Source organism: Pinus tabuliformis, chromosome 2_1, assembly GCF_031772625.1.
Source record: "Pinus tabuliformis cultivar Carrire ecotype Pingquan chromosome 2_1, CPIR1, whole genome shotgun sequence".
Taxonomy (NCBI): domain Eukaryota; kingdom Viridiplantae; phylum Streptophyta; class Pinopsida; order Pinales; family Pinaceae; genus Pinus; species Pinus tabuliformis.
In genome coordinates, this window is record NC_142299.1 from 387,416,880 (window position 1) to 387,435,422 (window position 18,543).

General features: G+C 38.0%; 1 protein-coding gene and 1 pseudogene across 1 annotated transcript; one reads left to right on the forward strand and one right to left on the reverse strand.

The window, feature by feature from the left end:
- Window positions 1–1,058: 1,058 nt before the first annotated feature.
- LOC149200482 (ER-bound oxygenase mpaB-like) lies at window positions 1,059–2,461 on the reverse strand. The gene is made up of 2 exons (XM_089399584.1): window positions 1,925–2,461; window positions 1,059–1,842 (listed from the first exon to the last, which is right to left on the reverse strand). Exons 1-2 carry the CDS (start codon window positions 2,377–2,379, stop codon window positions 1,227–1,229), a joined length of 1,071 nt encoding a protein of 356 aa, XP_089255710.1. The 5' UTR covers window positions 2,380–2,461; the 3' UTR covers window positions 1,059–1,226.
- A 7,387-nt stretch (window positions 2,462–9,848) lies between these two features.
- Window positions 9,849–11,322, forward strand: LOC149200483 (formate dehydrogenase, chloroplastic/mitochondrial-like; annotated as a pseudogene).
- The last annotated feature ends 7,221 nt before the right edge of the window (window positions 11,323–18,543 follow it).

Below are 18,543 nucleotides of genomic sequence, written 5' to 3' on the forward strand. Positions count from 1 at the left end.
GTTCACATTTATGGTAACATAAGACCATCACCATCTTTTTATTATCGGTTGAATGCAACTCGAAGATGAATATGAAATAGAGTACCATTCTCCCGCCATCAACAAGTCGGCAGTCTGCAACAGACCAAATAGCAAGCTTCATTTCCTCTCCTCTCTGCAACACATGGCAATTCAGACAACTGGGAAGGAAGCAACATAAGAGGACCTGTAACACTTGTAGGTTTTCCCAGATGTTTGGCTCCTACGATGTTTGTTTCAAAATCTATTCAACTTTTCTGGGTCAAATGTATAACACTGCTCAGACTACTTCCAATCTGAAACTCAGCGAATTATTAGTTTCATTGGTGGAATTATTTACAAACATCTACACTAGTAAACAGCGAACTCAGGCCATGACTACGGGTTTCAGCCTACTGAAATGTATCCAACTTATCACTGGTTGCTTTAATAAGCTTCTCATTGTAGTGGTGCAGCAACATCCCCGAAAGATGAACTTAGATGTAGATCCTATCTCACAAAGAGTCATACCATGGACAAAGCACCAGTCTTGAAATAAAAAAAAGCTATGGCCCTCCCATCAAGAATGCATCTTTATCTTTAACATTCTGGACTTCAATGACTTAAAAAATTACTAATTAAACCAAAAAAATTAGTAAACAAATAAATCCAAGAAATCTGCACTTCTTAACACCGAATTGTTTGCTGCAAATCTCCTAACTTCGATTTACACCGAACATAGAGGCTAAATGTCAGAGATAATTTAGGTAAATAATTTTTAAAGCGATTGAGTTAATTGATTTTTAATTTTACTCCAAGCAAAACATTAGAATGGTTTTTTACCAAAAAGTTTGCGATGAATTCCACCTATTCATGAGCCGAGCGAAAAAGGGAAAAAGAATGGGGGATTTTTGTTCGCTCCTTTGGTTACTCAATTTGTTTTATTACGGTCAGAAAGACGAAGAGCGAAAGATTAGAAGACGAGTAAAAAGAAATTTCCATCTTTACCATCTTACAAATCCTTTTGAATCGTAAACTAAAAGAAACTCTTTTAAACATTTTCATTTTCATAGGAAGTATAGTGTTTCTAGCCTATGACTAGAAACTCTCTTTCAATGAAAGTAACATTTAGCATACAAACATTATAATATTAAAGTTTCTTCAACTCTTTCAAAGTTACCCAATAACAATCCAAAGTGTTGATAGCTACGTTCAATCTGCAGAGCACGTCATCGAATCTTCTGCTTCTTGGGGTTCGAGAAGGAAGGGAAGAATGGACAGCTGAGATCTCCGCCAAACGCCACGCCCAATTCTCCCGGCTTGCCAGTGCCCACCTCATTTATCTGGTAACCATTTGGATAACTCTCTGGCTTATACTCGCTGTACCTCAATTTATGCACCTTCGCAGCTTCCTCCTCTTCGGCACCCTCCTCCACTGAAATCCTCTCTGTCGACCACCTCCGCGGCCTCGGCGGTAGAAACCATTTCACAAAATTGCCAACGCAGAGCAGCAGGACGACCTCAACGATCCAGATGAGCCAATAGGGCTGACGGGGATAACCCATGGCGTCCAAAACCCTCTCCTCCAACAAGCAATATGCGATCCGTCTGCCTACCGGACGGAGGCAAGCAGGTACAGTCGACAGCAGGAGATCCAACGTGGCGTCGCCGATCTCCCTGTTGGAATCGGAATACGCCATTTTCTGGGCTTCGTATTGCCGGCTGAAGATCTCCACTCCCTCCACCGTGTCGGGAATATCTCGGATGCCCATTCTTGTGCCGATGTCGCGCCACACCACGAAATTCGCCATCGTTTCTATTTCAGTCCACTCCCGGTAACCGAACCTGCAAACGAAAAAACGAAGATCCCTTTAAATTTCTCTGAAAAGCAACTAAATGCACCGGAAAAGAGAGTGAGCGAACATACTTGGAGGCAAATCGCTTGGGCTCCAAGATGAAGGTGGAAAGCGTGTAGAGAAAATCTTGGTTGGAAATGTTGTAGCGGCCGTGAATGAAGTTGAGGCGCCGGAGTGCAAGGGATCCCCTGCAGCTGTCAACGTGATTGAGGAGCATTTCCTGTAATAGAATGTCGGTGTCGTCGTATCGCTTGTTCACGGCTGGTGGTGAGAACTGGCGAGTGGCGGCCAACAGGTTGGATATGGAGGGTATGGCGAAGGTCTTGAAAAGAGCGAATTCGATAGCCTTCTTGCTGAGAAGAGGGAACTCCACGTAAAGTGTGAGCTTCGACAGAGCCACGGCGTCGCGGATGGGATCCATTGATGAAATTAGACGCAATCGTCTGTGCCGGAGGAGATTGCACACGCCGACCCACAAGAAGAAGGCCAGAAGGAGAATCATGACGGAAGATTGTGTTTCTACCATTGCCGTAGGTCTAAGGGAGGGATGAAATGCTTTTTTTGCAGATCTCCACAGCCGCTCCCTGGATTTGTCATCGCAGTGGGTGGACGCAATACCAAAACGTGTGCAACTAAGCTTTGACAATTATTTAGCCTGCCGTCTGGGTCAGGTTGAATTTATTATTCCTCACCGACATATTTCATACTTATTATTGGAGGTCCCTTATTATCCCGCAGGCTAGGTGATAATAGCTTTAGATTTTTCGTTGACATTTTTTACAGGGTAAAACAAATTAATTTATAGAAAAATGCTTTTTTGGAATAATCATAGGATTTTGTTTATTTTCGCATTAATTAATGTGGTTTATTTTTTAGATAAGGTGAAAGAAATCGTCTAATCTGCATCATTGTTTCACTTTAGTTTTCAATGTTTCAATCTTAGTTATCAAGTTCGGTCTTAATTCAATCATAGTTACCAAGTTCGGCTCTAATGTGGTTTATTTTTAAGATAAGGTGAAAGAAATAGTCTAATCTACATCATTGTCTCACTTTAGTTTTCAATGTTTGGAGACTGCTAAGTTGTAAACCAGTGAAAAAATTATTGTGTATTTTGTTGTTTATGGGTGGTTTCAATAAATTTATGTAATGTGATCATTAAGGGGGGAAGTTGGAGTTAATGCTTGACATCTTTTGTTTGTAATGTTGGTTTATGAGTTGTTGGTGATAGTTGAGAAATTTTTTCAATTTCTCTTTCTAAATTAGGAATAAGTTAGATCTCACAAACTCTATATTAGCACAACCACATTTACCAATGTGATTGATAAACACGGATAGACTTATATGAAACATGATATACGCTGATAGGCTTATATCAACCATATTAATACTTATTATCAATATTTAAGATTATTAATAACTATATAAATATTAATAACCAGATTATTTATATATATTATTATAATAATATTATAATAATAATATAAACTCCTAATATATATTAATTAATAATAAAAATAACTCATAATAATATATTATCATTATATTATTAAAATAATATAATAATTTAAAATTATAAAAAATAATCACAATTATATTGTATTATTATAATAATAATAATAATATATGATTATAATATTATATTATTATTATTATAATAATATAATCATTATTATTTTTATAATAACAATAAATATCAATTATTTATTATTTATGATAATTAATAACAATACAAATAATAACAACTATATTCTTATATATTTATGATTATCATATTAATATTATGATAATAACATAAACTATTATTATTATTACTATTAAATTTTAGTATTTTTAATATTTATTTTAGGACTTGTATACATTGGATTAATTATTATTAGTTTTTAAGATTATTAATAATTATATAAATATTAAGAAACAGAAATTTTTTCCTTCCTAAATTAAGAATAAGAAAAAATTAAATCTCGCAAACTCTATATCATAAAATAATCTTTAATATAAACGACGTGTTGACAAATACACTTACGTGTAAAATTCAACCCACGGCTCTTAAAAGTGCATTAAGTTTGAAATGAAATGGAGCCATCAAACCGACAATTCAGGGTAACACTGCCATCTGGAAGCAATTCATGTTTCGTGATAGTTACGCCAACAGACTGAAAAAGCAAACAAAACCATACAACCTTTCGTAAAACGTTCGCTCACTTGTTGCGTCGGGAATATATCAAAACTACATTATTGGTGCTGGTTATGTGGGTTGGCATGCACACCAACAGTGTAAACAGAAACTGATTGAACATGGAGGTGAGGTTAAACTTTGTATTCTAACTGTGAACTAAGTTATTGTTGATACTTATATGGAATGAAGTTTTCAATATTTCCCCTTATCTTCTCCTTTCTATACTTCACTTCTTGAAAAAAGTGAATTATTAGGTAAGAGATCAAATTTTTTTACAGGAGCCAATTCCTTATTCGAAGTCGAGGTTTTTGTTTCAAAATGTTTTTCATTCTATAAAGGGCTTTAAACTATGACATTCTCTTTCCTCTATGTATCTATTTTATTTATTTTAATTTTTTTATTTTCCAAATGGCATGTTTAATTTTAAATTTTTAATTATGTTTATAGATATGCTTATTCTAAATATTTAGAACGGGAGTTATAAGAAGCTTTCGAAGAATCCCCTCAAAAAGGTTTCCAGAGCAGTCGCTCTTGCGATCAAGTCGTGCAATTCCACGATTCCTCTAGCCCAGAAACTTATTGAGGGTAACCCCATCACTCCCAGGATTTATGGTCTTCCTAAAATCCATAAGGAGGGGGTCCCCGTGAGACCCATTGTCAATACCATAGGTGGTCCGACTTACCTCCTGGCCAAGTTCCTCGCGGCAAAATTGAGACCCTTGGTCGGGCAGACTGAGTCTTTTGTCAAAGACTCGGCTGCTTTTATTGAGGATCTCAAGAATATTAATATTGATCCAGAGGACATCTTGGTTAGTTTTGACGTGGTCTCTCTCTATACCTGCATTCCTATCAGTGAGGCCATGATGGTTATTAATAAGCTAACTGACCCTGACACGGCCAAGTTAGTTGAGCTGTGCCTTACCTCTACCTTTTTCAGCTTCGAGGGAGAATTCTATGAGCAAACTTGCGGAGTTGCCATGGGCTCCCCCTTGTCCCCTGTTGTCGCGAATCTCTTCATGGAGGATTTTGAGTCGAAGGCTTTGGCCTCCTCTCGTCTCTTACCAAAGCTTTGGAGGAGATTCGTTGATGACACTGGTGTTGTCTGGTCTCATGGTCCGGATGAACTCGATCGCTTCTTCTGTCACCTTAATAACCAATCCGCCGCCATAAAATTCACGATGGAAAAAGAAGAGAATGGTTGTCTTCCGTTCTTGGATGTTCTCATCTCTAAAAAGGTGGATGGTTCCTTTTCTCATCAGGTGTATAGGAAGAAGACGCATACTGAGCAATACTTGCATGCTTCTTCCCACCATTTCCCTGCTCAAAAGTTAGGTGTTCTTAGCACGCTTGCCACCCGTGCTGTTAGAATTTCGGATGAGGAGAGCCTAGAAAAGGAGAAGGCTCACCTCCTGGATGTCTTTGAGAAGAATGGTTATGATAGACGCCTCGGTCAAAAAGCCTTCCTCAAGGCTAAGAAGGAGCCGTCCACTCGTAAAGTTTCCAAGGATCATATCATGGGTGTGAACCTTCCGTACATCCAAGGAACCACGGACAGGATTGCAAGGATTCTAAGGAAGTACGATGCGGCCGCGACCTTTAGACCTCTCAACACTATCCGTGGTTCCCTCAGGTCGGTGAAAGACCCGATTGACCCTAAGGACATGAAGGGCGTCTATGTCATTCCCTGTTCCTGCGGGACCCCTTATATTGGTGAGACTGGTCGCTCTATTAATCAACGGATTAGCGAGCATTCGGCTGACTTAAGACATGGAAGGACCAAGTCCTCGGCCCTGGCTGAGCATGCGGGAAAGACTATGCATCATGTGTGTATAGAGGAGGCTCAAGTCATTGCCAAAATTGCGCACTTTCACCATCGCAAATTTAGGGAGGCCCTGGAGATCGAAAAAAGGCCGGTCAACCTTAATAGGGATGATGGCTGGAAGATTAGCAGTTGCTGGGTGCCAGCCTTGTCTTCTTAGCCTTCTCTTTTCCTTTTGTTAGGTCTTAGGGTTTTTGTCTTCCACCTCCTTTAATTTCTTTTGTCGGTTTTGTCCTATGATCTTGGAACGGTTGAGTTTGTTTCGAGCTATTATTGTATATATGGGGCTTATTAGTATTATATTATTTAAGTATCCCTAGGTTAACCTTAAAAATTAAGTTTCCCTTAAACGAATTCTTATTAAAAAAAATTTTAAACCTTATAAATATCAATAATTATCAGTATTGATATGATTATCCTTAATAAAAATTTGGAATAAATATTCTTTTTAATAAATAGTGGTTTAACCTGTAGATTTAAAGATACCAGAATAGTAGTTTAGTAATAAACTCATCAACCTTGGATTATAAGTTAGAATAGAAATTGGGATTATGATTCTAGGAATTATAGTTGAACAAACTGTTTAGATCTATCAAGATGATTTAGATTATGTAATAAACTTTTAATCTATTGACCAATCTATTTAAATAATAAATTTGATATAGACCTAACGTATATTAGATAATAATGACACTATTAACCTTAATAAATTTGGAATAAAAATATTTTTAATGTTTTAGGTACCAATAACATTAGTTTTAATAATAAACTATCGACCTTAAATTATTAGTAATAATAGTTCACCTTGGAATAACTATTATTAGGTAATTATGATTTACCATAATATTAGTTATATTTTTCACCTAATATAGCTAATTCTCTAATAATAATAATAGAAGATTTAGATTATTATTTAGTTATTTAGCTGATTGACTTAATGACCAATCTAATTAAAATATTAAATTTGGTATAGATCTAACTTACCAAAGACCTTGAATTAATTATCACACAACTATCTAGTAGAAAAATAGGGTTTGGTACCTTTACATTGGAATAATATTTAAATATGATATATTAAGGGATATAATAACCATCTTAATTAAAATAGGTACATAATAAGAATAATACACCTAATTATTTTAAATTTACCAGTAGATTTACCTAATTATTTTAAAATTTACCAAATATTTACCTATATTTAGCTTTTTAGAGAAATATTAATTGAATAATAATTTTTTAGTAGTTTGACCAGGGTCTCTTGGTCAAATTAGCCGTTGGGATCTCTGCACACTCTATTTATTCACGCTAAGCTAGATTGGTTCTTCAACTTGTCCTGACGATGAACCACACTAGTTGGTTCGAAACGCGTCGACAAAAGATTCGCTATGTGATTTTGCCGAAGATTATCTTAAAAAAAAAAGGTTTTCATAATTTTTGTTTTTTCAATTAAAAAAATTTACTGGACGAGTAAGATTTAATAAAGTGGTACATTTTTAATAACCTAAATTATATGGATGAGTAAGATTTAATAAAAAAAAGTATATTCTTTGTTAGTAAATCACACTTAAAGGGGTTTTATTAAATTCTAACCCTAACCAGAATATAAAGTGGGCTATCCGCACAAAGAGCAATAGAATATAAAGTGGGCTATCCGCACAACGAGCAACAAAGAGTAACATAAAAGCATAGATTTACAAATCAGAGGAGAGAAGCATAGATTTACATAGTAGAGGAGCGACCCCTGCTCGTAGCAAGTGGCCGAAACCATACTTTATAAATCAGAAGGTTTCGAGAAGGTGCAGGAAGCCCTTTTATCAAAATTGGACGTTTGGATAGGCAATTCTGCACGATTTTTAGCCAGGATGTGAGTGGTGTTGTCTATTTCTAGATATACATATACATACACATATACATACACACACACACACACACACACACATATATATATATGATAGCCTACAACTAAAACTTCACCTATTTTTCATTCTAATAATAAATATTTCAATCAGGAAAATACATTATATTTGATAAATTATAATAGATACTGACATTGCATTACTACATTAGATTGAAATATACCAATATGTTATCTAAATTGCACAATATGTTGTTTGTTTCAGATTGTAATTGAGATTCCCTACATACTTATTCAGACAGCCATGTATGGATTGCTCACGTACACCATGATAGGATTTCAGTGGTCTGCACTGAAATTTTCTGGTATATATTCACCATGTTCTTCACCTTTCTCTATTTTACATATTATGGAATGTTGGTTGTCACAATCACTCCAAGCTACCAAGTTGTTGTTGTTGAATGGTGAACTCAAAGACCACAAACATGGCATATCAGAAGATAACTAGATCTAATAATTCAGTAACATGAATATAGTGGACAACACACAGTAGTTTGAAACAACAGTTAATATTTTCTTATCCACACAATATAAAAGTTACACCGCGTAGTTTGAAACAACAGTTAATATTTTCTTATCCACATAATATAAAAGTTACACCGGTGTCGTGAAGGGATTACAATGGCTTCTCAAAAGCCTGAGGCACCCTCTCAGTAGATTCACTCTACTCATTCTAGCTAACTACAATGCTCTCCCAACTTGACTTGACAAGAAAGGAAACAGAAATTACAAAAATATCTCTCTGTCAAAGGAATCATTAGCCAATATAACAAATAATTTCTTTTGTTGTTATGTCTAAGTTAGCACTCCTACAAAATAAAATAAATTAATGTGTCTTTTTGAACTTCTTAATTTAACATCATTCATATGCATAGAAGTTGCGCAGGGGATTTGTAGGTTCAGAACATAAAAGGGAAAGTTTGAACCAGTGTTACCAGGATCGTGGCTTGAACCTGCCATTTTCCCAACTTGTCTGAGTCAAACTTGGTTGTTGACAGAGAGTTTGATTTTCCAACTTGTAACTTGTTTGTTGACAGAGTTTGACTGTCGACACGAGTTTGACCTCTGAGCATGAATATGACTTAGTTGATTGAATCAAACTTGTGTAATAAAAACCCTCATCCAGCCCAATTTAGGTTATTTTTACCTCTGCTAGGTTCATTGCTCCTCTACTGAGTGATTAATTTCTGTGAAACAGACTGAAGGGAGGTCATGTTGTCGCACTCACCATTGCTTATATATTTTCATCAAAATATATATGTGTATATCTTTATACTTTTGTTCTACTCTCCAATTTTGTCTCGAATTTTTTCCTTATCCTTTCCCAAAACTTGGCCTCCCCGAATTTTCCTTGATTATGCATCTGGTAACGCTTGGAGGGAGCTGTGCTAAATGCCATCTCTTTCTTTAAACTGTTAGAAGCCCCCCAAATGCCCTGTTTCTTTCTGTATCCATGTATACCACTAGGCTATATGTGTTCTCTGTGTTGGTGAAGTGATAACATGGAATTTAAATGCCCTACTAGGCTACATGTACTGTGCTGTCAAATTGGCCCCGTGAAACTTGAAATCATGATAACTGATTTGGAATTGCGATTTTTTATCTGCTAACACTAGAGTGCTGGGACACACTCATCATCAAGCTATGTACACCAGACTTCTTAATAAATGAATAAACTGTGGTCTAATTGTTAGCAGGTCTCATTTGTCTAACTGTAGTTACTAGCCATCAAAAGCACAGAAAAAGATTTAGAGCTAATGCTAAATGTGTATCAGCAGGGTTTTGCTTGGTAGAGTTTCTTTGACTGCTGGACAAGGCACCATCTATGCTGATTCTTGTATTGTAGAATCTTCTTGACAGACAATTTCCCTTGAAACATGAGACGACCTTCTAACTCAACTCATATGTCTTTGACCTGGGAGGGAGGTATAATTATATGGTACCTAGTAATATCATACTCCAACTCCACATCACTTGGAGTCATCTTTCTTTTTCGGGTGCGGAAAAATATTGTCCCACAATTTAGGCGTTCCAAGCATCTTGCTAGCCCCTTGCAGATTTCCTTCCTCTTCCCAGTTTTTCTGGATGGACGACGAGGGTAGTAACCAACTGCTCACTGAAATACCAGCTGGTAACCCCAAGGTATTTAATGAGATTTTCTCCCGTGAAGGGCCACCCACCCCTTGGGATATAAAATCGTGTTATTTGTTGCTGTTATTGATATGGATGAATAGTTTATGTCCTAGACTTCCTTTTGTTCCTCATATCCTGAATAATAATCAATCTATATGGTATCGTATGTGTTGCTTCAAAAAGAGAGATTTACAGAATATATATCTTGTCAAACAAGTCATAAATGACTTCTGGTTATTCACAATTGAAGTTGGGTGGTTGTTTAATCCACAATCCAATCTATTAATTTTCTGGTATGCCTTCCCTTTCCTACTTCTTGCTACCATGGATCGTCGAAATCAGTGTATTGCTTGCTTTCTTTTACATTTAAGAATTGTAACCCACTATAGACTAAACTTACATAATTAATTTCCTTTGCAGAACTTGAGAAGCACATACCTGATGCACATGTTTTGATTTCTACGCCTTTCCACTGGGCCTATGTGACAACAGAGAGGATCAAGAAGGCAAAGAACTTAAAGCTTCTTTTGACAGCTGGTATTGGTTCTGATCACATTGATCTAAATGCTGCAGCAGCCGCTGCTGTGACTGTCGCAGAAGTTACAAGTACTATTTCTGAAATTATACCGCTTGTCACTGCCATGTTCACGCTATGGACATTTTGGTATGAACAAGTTTCTGCAATGATCCTTCATAATTTAACTGACACCTTCTTCAACAATTTTTACAGCAAGTAATGTGGTGTCCGTGGCAGAAGATGAGCTAATGTGCAAATTCTCATATTGATGCGAAACTTTGTGCCTGGATATAAGCAAATTGTTGAGGGTGATTGGAAAGTGGCAGCAATTTCTTACAGGTCATATGATCTAGAAGGGAAAACTATTGGTACTATTGGTGCAGGGCGTATTGGCAAAGAACTACTTAAGCGTTTGAAGGTATTCATTCTTAGGATCTAGTACTACTTCATGATGTTGCAAACTTCTTTTCAAAAATCAGTGCTCCATAATTCTTATGCATGCATGCTGTTTGTTTCAAAATTTCAATCTAATAATAATAAACATTACATGATGTTGAATTGAATTGCATTCCTTTGTACATCGCTTCAATTCTAAGCTTCTTTACCACGACCGTCTTTCTATTGGACCCGAATTGGAAAAGGAAACTGGAGCAACATTGGAGACAAATCTTGATGAAATCCTACCTAAATGTGATGTACTTGTCATTAATATGCCTCTTTCTGACAAAACTAGGTGCGCCTTATCACAATTTCATAAATAATCTCTCCCATTATTCACTTAGACATCAATAGCACCTATATATTTTATACAACTTGTGAACAGAAAACTAATTATTGTTTCTCTTGCCCTTTCCTTTTGGTTACAATAGGGGAATGTTTAACAAGGAAGGTGTTCTCTACCAAGCCTAGCTTCTCTCTCAGAATCTTAACATCCCCTTTGCAAAGGGTTTCATTAGAATGACAACAACCCGCATTTAAAGCATTTCTCCACCCCTCTCCTAATTAGAAATACAATTTTGGGTTCTCTACTAATTTTCTCCACACCCATTTAATCTAACAATGGACATAGAGCATGTATATTTATACCTGTGTTTTGGAAATACCATTTTATACTTTAATGTTTATTATTTTTGTTTTATTATTATTACTTGAATTTCTTCTTAACAAGTGGTTGTGTTTCTTTTGGTTTTAGTGAAATTATGGGCTGTTGGCTCTCTTATTATGGAGTATAATTCATATTTGAGAATTTTTCAATTATTAAAGTAGGTTAGTCAATTGCTTAAAATATTAAATTTATTTCAAAAAGTTTTTGTTACTTTATAGGTTAGACATTGGCTTGAAATATTAAACTTATTTCAAATTTTTTTTGTTACTTTATAGACAAGGCGTAGATTTCTTGGCTCTATGATGAAAATAATGAAGGGAAAACACATGTTAATATGTTACTTGTGCTCTTTGACTGAAAAATACACAGTGAGAGAAAAATGCATATTATGCTAATTGAGGAATGTTTTTCGCTTCTCGAACTTATAGTATTAAATTTAACACACTAACACTTTACAACAATGAACTAACAATATTCATGATGAAAATAGCAATATGGAAGATTTATCTACATAATGAAAAAGGCAATATGGAAGATTCCGATCACGTTCCAAGGCATTTCTTAAAATGTGGATGTGACAAAAGGTTGTTGTGGAAGTTGTTGTTTGTATATGGGAAATTTCTTGATCATTGTGTATAATCCTAATGTTGATAGATATGTCTACTAAGTGCTTCCAGTTAATGGGGCATTGATTTGAGCGTTTAATATATTTTTATTCTTTATCAAAGTATTCTTTTGTTGTATTTGTATTTTTCAATTTATGCCTTACGGCGTTTCCTTTGCAACATCTGGTGCAAATACTAGTTAAACTTAATTTTCAAATCTTAACTAATCAGCAAAAAATCCAATCCGGGAAACTACTAACGTAAAGGTCTGTGTTATCCGCTAACGAAATTACAGTGTGTCTATTTTTCTCTTCTTGAAAATTAGAGTGTTCATTAAATTCGAAGATCACATCAACTGATGAAACCAAAACATTTGAGTCACTATCGAATCGTGCATCAAGTTCCCTTTTATATGCGAGTTGTTTTAGTATGATTTTTTGGAAGTGTTTTTGTATAATTTTTCTAAAATTTGGTTACGGAAATCACAAGTTTGATGGATAATTTTTGCACAATCCAAATGCCCTAAAGATTTTCCAGGGTGCTGAATCCATATTACAATAAAAAAAACATATTTAAATAACACAAATCAAGATTTCACCTCAATTTTTTAGGTTATATTCCACTACCAAACACAACTCTTTCAAAAGTATATTAATTTCGAGATAAAATCAAACCATCCAAACCGACATCTAGTTTGACCATTCACGGGAAAGCAATTCAATGAATTTTCGTGTTTCGTGATAGTTACACCCATAGTAAAACCTTTCGTAAAACCTTTTCTCACCTGTTACGTAGGGGGAATATATCAAAATTGGATTATTAATAAAGAAACGGCGTTGTCTAAAGAGATTACAAATTCATGGAGGCGGAAAATGCTGAGTAGATCCCTCCAGATATGGCTAGATTGCTGGTCAATTGAACACATTTCAAGCTAGCTACGTCAATCTTGTATTTTTCCGAATCACTTGTGGGACAGATTGCTGGTACTGACTATAAAATATCTTGCTGCAATTTGAAGAGATCAGTTGAGCAGATTTCCTTGATAGGCCTCTTGAACAATCCACACTTTACTCTGAATGTAATGGCAATTATTGTTGGAACTACTCCACACCTACATGCAGACTCTTAGAGCATGGGACTGCATGCAAGATTCCTTTTGCATGTTGAAACTACTACACACCTATATGCGGACTCTTAGTTAGAGCATGGGATTGCATGCAAGATTCCTTTTGCATGATTTACTCCTTGATTTGCTCCTTCTTTAACTCCGCAGCTGACTGGTTATCTCCGGAACTTATTGTAGGTGTTGAGTCTTCTCATTGATCACCACTATAGTGCATTACCTTGGGATCTCACCCAGTGAGGCTATATCATGAGCATTGTAACATATTTTCGAATGTATCATTCTTTTCTTCTTTCGATTTTCTTTTAGTGTTGTTGCTCTGCAAAGCTGTGTGTTCAACCTTTACTAGCTAGATTCATCTGTGCAGGTTTTCTAACACATTTACATGGTATCAGAGCCCACAGGTTGCTAGATAAAAGGCGCACCAGTACTTTATTTTGCAAGTATTACAGATTGGAGATCGAAGATTGATAGAAAAATGGAGTTTCCCAAAGCATCGATCCTAACACCGTACAACTATCATGAATGGAAGGACCAAATGGCTCGATACCTTCGTCATAAAGGGTTCTACAGGATTACCATGGCTACAGAAGTGGAACCCACTTCAGCCATAGAGAAATCCAAGTACCTCAACCGTATGGATGAGGCCCACGGATCCATATGCATGTGCATCTCTCCAGAGTTGCAGTTTCATCTATCTGCCTGCAATACTCCCAATGAGATTTTGAAAAAGGTTGAAGATCTCTACGGGAAACAATATGAGATGAAAGGACATCTGCTCGAAGTGGAGCTGCTATCATTGGATCCACGGAACTATGACATAATTCAAGACTTCTTCACCAAATATAATGATCTATTGCTGCAACTCAAGGGTTGTGGAATTGACAAATCCATGGAGGAGAGTCGCCAAGTTCTCTCTATTATGTCAAAGCTCGGACCGGAATACTCCGTCTTTGTGTCTACATTTCATTCAATAAGGCTCGCAACAGGTAAATCCTACACTATGCCTTCTCTCAAAGAATTTATGGAGTCCCTTATTTTTGAGCAAGATAAACTCATTGGCATGGGGAAAATCAAACCTCAAAAAGCACATGCACTTGTTGTGCATGATGGCAACCACAATAAAAATCATAGATCTAATTCAAATCAGAAAAGTCAGCAGCAAAAAGACAAAGGAAAAGCACATTCCCATCCAAAGAAGGAAGGGTACACCAAGCCCTTCAATGACTCCTCCGGCTTGAGAAATGAGAAAGGGAAGAAAGGAAAGGGATGCACCTACTGTCAAAGAGGATTCCATCCAGAATCCTCTTGCATGAAGAAACAAATTTACCAAATGGCAGAAATCCTTCAGAAGCACAACCTTGGGGACCACATCCCTCAGGGCGCTAAGAAGAAAACTGAGGATCCGCCACACGGGAAAGGTAACAATTTTCATGCTTTAGTTGCAATTAATTCTTCTCCTGATGCATGGATTATAGATTCTGGTGCATCACATCATATGGCTGCTGCAAAGGAAGTCTATTCCTCTTTGGATGCATGCAAAGGACCTCCCATCCTCATGGGAGATGACTCACCTATTGAGGTCACCGGAAAAGGTAGAGTGGAACTTTTACACGGAAGCTTTGAAGATGTGCTTCATGTTCCAAAACTTTCGGTAAACCTGCTTTCAGTTTATCAGATCACTCATTCCGGCACTGGAAAGAGAGTGGAATTCACTCCAGATGTAGCAAACATATATGATCCACATAGCAGCACCAAATTGCAACTGGTGAGGTAAACAATGGAGCCAGACTGTATACATTTTCTGAATTTATTGAATCTGAATCCTCCTTATTGCTTACACATGCTGATGATAGTAGTAGGCTTTGGCACGAGAGGTTTGGTCAGTTAAATTATAAGTATATGCAGCAGCTAAGCAAGAATGAGATGGTGGAAGGCTTGCCAAATATCAGTTTCTCCAAAGGAGTTTGTGAAGGGTGTGTTCTTGGCAAACATCCCAGAGAAAAGTTTGACACCAGCAAGACTCACAGAGCATCCTCTCCTCTATATCTGATACATAGTGATCTCATGGGGCCTTTTCCTCATCCTTCCATCAAAAAAGCAAGGTATGTGCTTACATTTATTGATGATTTCTCACGGTATACTTGGGTGTATCTTCTCAGCAACAAATCTGAAGTTTTTGAGCACTTTGAAGATTTCAAAGCACTAGTTGAGACACAGTCAGAGAGAAAGCTCAAAGCCCTCCGTACAGACAATGGGGGGGAATATGTTAACACAGCACTTCAGAACCTTTGCCTTCAGTCCGGCATACAGTTGTAGTACACAGTTCCATACACTCTGCAGCAGAGTTGCTGAGAGAAAGAACCGATCTCTCAAAGAGATGGCTTCCTCCATGTTGCATGCCAAGTCATTGCCTCATAAGCTCTGGGCCGAAGCACTTAATTGTGCTAACTACATCCAGAATAGATCTCCTCATAGTTCTGTCAAGGATCAGACCCCCTTTGAGGCTTGGAGTGGCACTAAATCAGAGTTCACACACCTCCGTGTTTTCAGCTCTCAAGCATGGGCCCGGATCCCCTATGAAAAGAGGAAAGCTCTTGATCCACAGAGCATTGAGTGCATCTTTGTTGGATACCCTGATGGTGTGAAGGGATATCGACTCCTAATTCCCTCTACGAACAAGCTCATCATTGAGCGAAGTGTCAAATTTGAGGAAAGTCTCTTACATGCACCTCAAGCGCCGCATGCAGACACTTTTTATCTACCTCATGTCCGAGATGATGATTCAGTGCACTCAGATGCAGATACAAATCATGCAGATGCCGAGGAAGAGCATGCAGATGCAAAGACAGAGTCTTCAGATACAAATCTAGTGCATGCAAATGATGATCCACATCCAAGCACAGATCGGGCTTCCAGCAGTGAATCATATTCCCCTGTCATAAATCAGAGAACAAGGAGCTTACGTGAGATACATGCACAAGACCAACCAGCTACTAGAAATGGTCTTATGGGGGATAATTCTGATCTGCAGAGGACTAGCTCAGAGTTTATTGAGCCTCCTCTTGTCCTCACTGCCACTGAACCATCACCCTCCTGGCATTGTCATTTGGTTCAGTCTTCTGATCCACAATCTTATGCTGAGGCTGCTGGGCATCCATCTTGGGAGTCCGCCATGGAGGAGGAGTATAACTCCCTCCTTGAGAACCAGACTTGGGATCTGGTCCCCCTTCCTTCAGGAAGGAAACTTGTCCGATGCAAATGGGTATACAGGACCAAGAGTGCTGCAGATGGGCAAATCACCAGACGGAAAGCAAGGCTAGTAGCCAAAGGCTTCCAACAAGTGCATGGCATTGATTATGACGAGACCTTTGCTCCAGTAGTAAATATGGATTCCATACGCCTTACACTTGCCATTGCGGCTGCACAGCGGTGGGAAGTACATCAGATGGATGTGAAGAATGCCTTTCTTCACGGAAACCTATCTGAGGAGATCTACATGGAGCAGCCACATGGTTTCATTCAGGATTCATCTTTGGTCTGCAGACTGAAGTAATCTCTCTACGGCCTTAAGCAGGCCCCGAGAGCTTGGTACACAAAGATGGATTCTTTTCTCTTATCACAAAACTTTGAAAGATGTAAGTCTGATCCGAATGTTTACATGCTTAGGACACATGATTCTCTTCTTATCTTAGTTTTGTATGTAGATGATCTCCTAATCACTGACAGCTCGGCTTCAGCCATTGCTACAGTCAAGAGGGCCTTGCATGATAGGTTCTTGATGACGGACATGGGTCCATTACACTTCTTTCTTGGTCTTGAGATCAGCCAGAATGCCACAGGCATTAAACTCTCTCAGGTTAAGTATGCACAGGATCTCCTCAAGAGATTTCGCATGACTGACTGCAAGCCAGCACCGACTCCTTTTCTGTCTGGGGTCCGCCTTGAGGATGGAGGTGACACTCCATTAGTTGACAACACTCTCTACTGACAGCTAGTGGGGAGCTTATTGTACCTCACCCACTCCAGACCAGATCTCTCATATGCAGTAGGGGCAGTTTCCAGATACATGCAGGAGCTGCATGAGCCACACTGGAATGCTGCCAAGCGCATCCTCCGATATGTGCAGGGCACCATCACCTTCGGGATTCACTATGCAGCAGGCACTGCATTGAATCTCCTTGGCTTCACAAATTCTGATTGGGCGGGAGACAACATTGATCGCAAGTCCACCTCCAGATATTCACTCAGTCTAGGATCTGGCCCTATCTGTTGGTCGAGTAAGAAGCACGCTGTTATTGCTCTCTCTTCAGCTGAGGCTGAGTACCGAGGAGTAGTCAACATCACCATTCAGGCTCTGTGGCTACAACACTTCCTCATTGAGTTGGGCGTCCAGTTCCACCAGCCCATTGTCATCTGGTGTGACAACCAGAGCACTCTTAAATTTTGCAGGGATCCAGGACAGCGGCAGCGGACGAAGCACATAGAGATCCATATGCACTACATCAGAGACTTAGTACATGATCGGGTCATTGATTTGCAGTTTTGTCCTTCAGCAGAATAGACTGCAGACATCTTCACCAAGACATTCACTGAGCAGAAGTTTTGCTCTTTGTGCGGTCGTCTTGGAGTGAAGGACACGATTGCTTAGCAACTGTATTTTTCTTCCTCTTTTCTTTTGATTACATTGTATTTTGAGGGGGGGTTTTCCCACGAGGTTTTCCCTCTTTCCTCAATTTTAGTACAAGTTGCACTGTATTTTGGGTGACCTTTGGCCTTAGTTGCCAGGACCCATTTTCTATTTTTCCCCATAGCAGTGTTCAGGGGGGTGTTGGAACTACTCCACACCTACATGCAAACTCTTAGAGCATGGGACTGCATGCAAGATTCCTTTTGCATGTTGGAACTACTACACACCTACATGCAGACTCTTAGTTAGAGCATGGGATTGCATGCAAGATTCCTTTTGCATGATTTACTCCTTGATTTGCTCCTTCTTTAACTCCGCAACTGACTAGTTATCTCCGGAACTTGTTGTAGGTGTTGAGTCTTCTCATTGATCACCACTATAGTGCATTACCTTGGGATCTTCACCTAGTGATGCTATATCATGAGCATTGTAACATATTTTCGAATGTATCATTCTTTTCTTCTTTCGATTTTCTTTTAGTGTTTTTGCTCTGCAAAGCTGTGTGTTCAACCTTTACTAGCTAGATTCATCTGTGCAGGTTTTCTAACACATTTACAATTACCAATGAGCCAATAAAACTTTGATACTATCATTTGGAGTTTCTAAA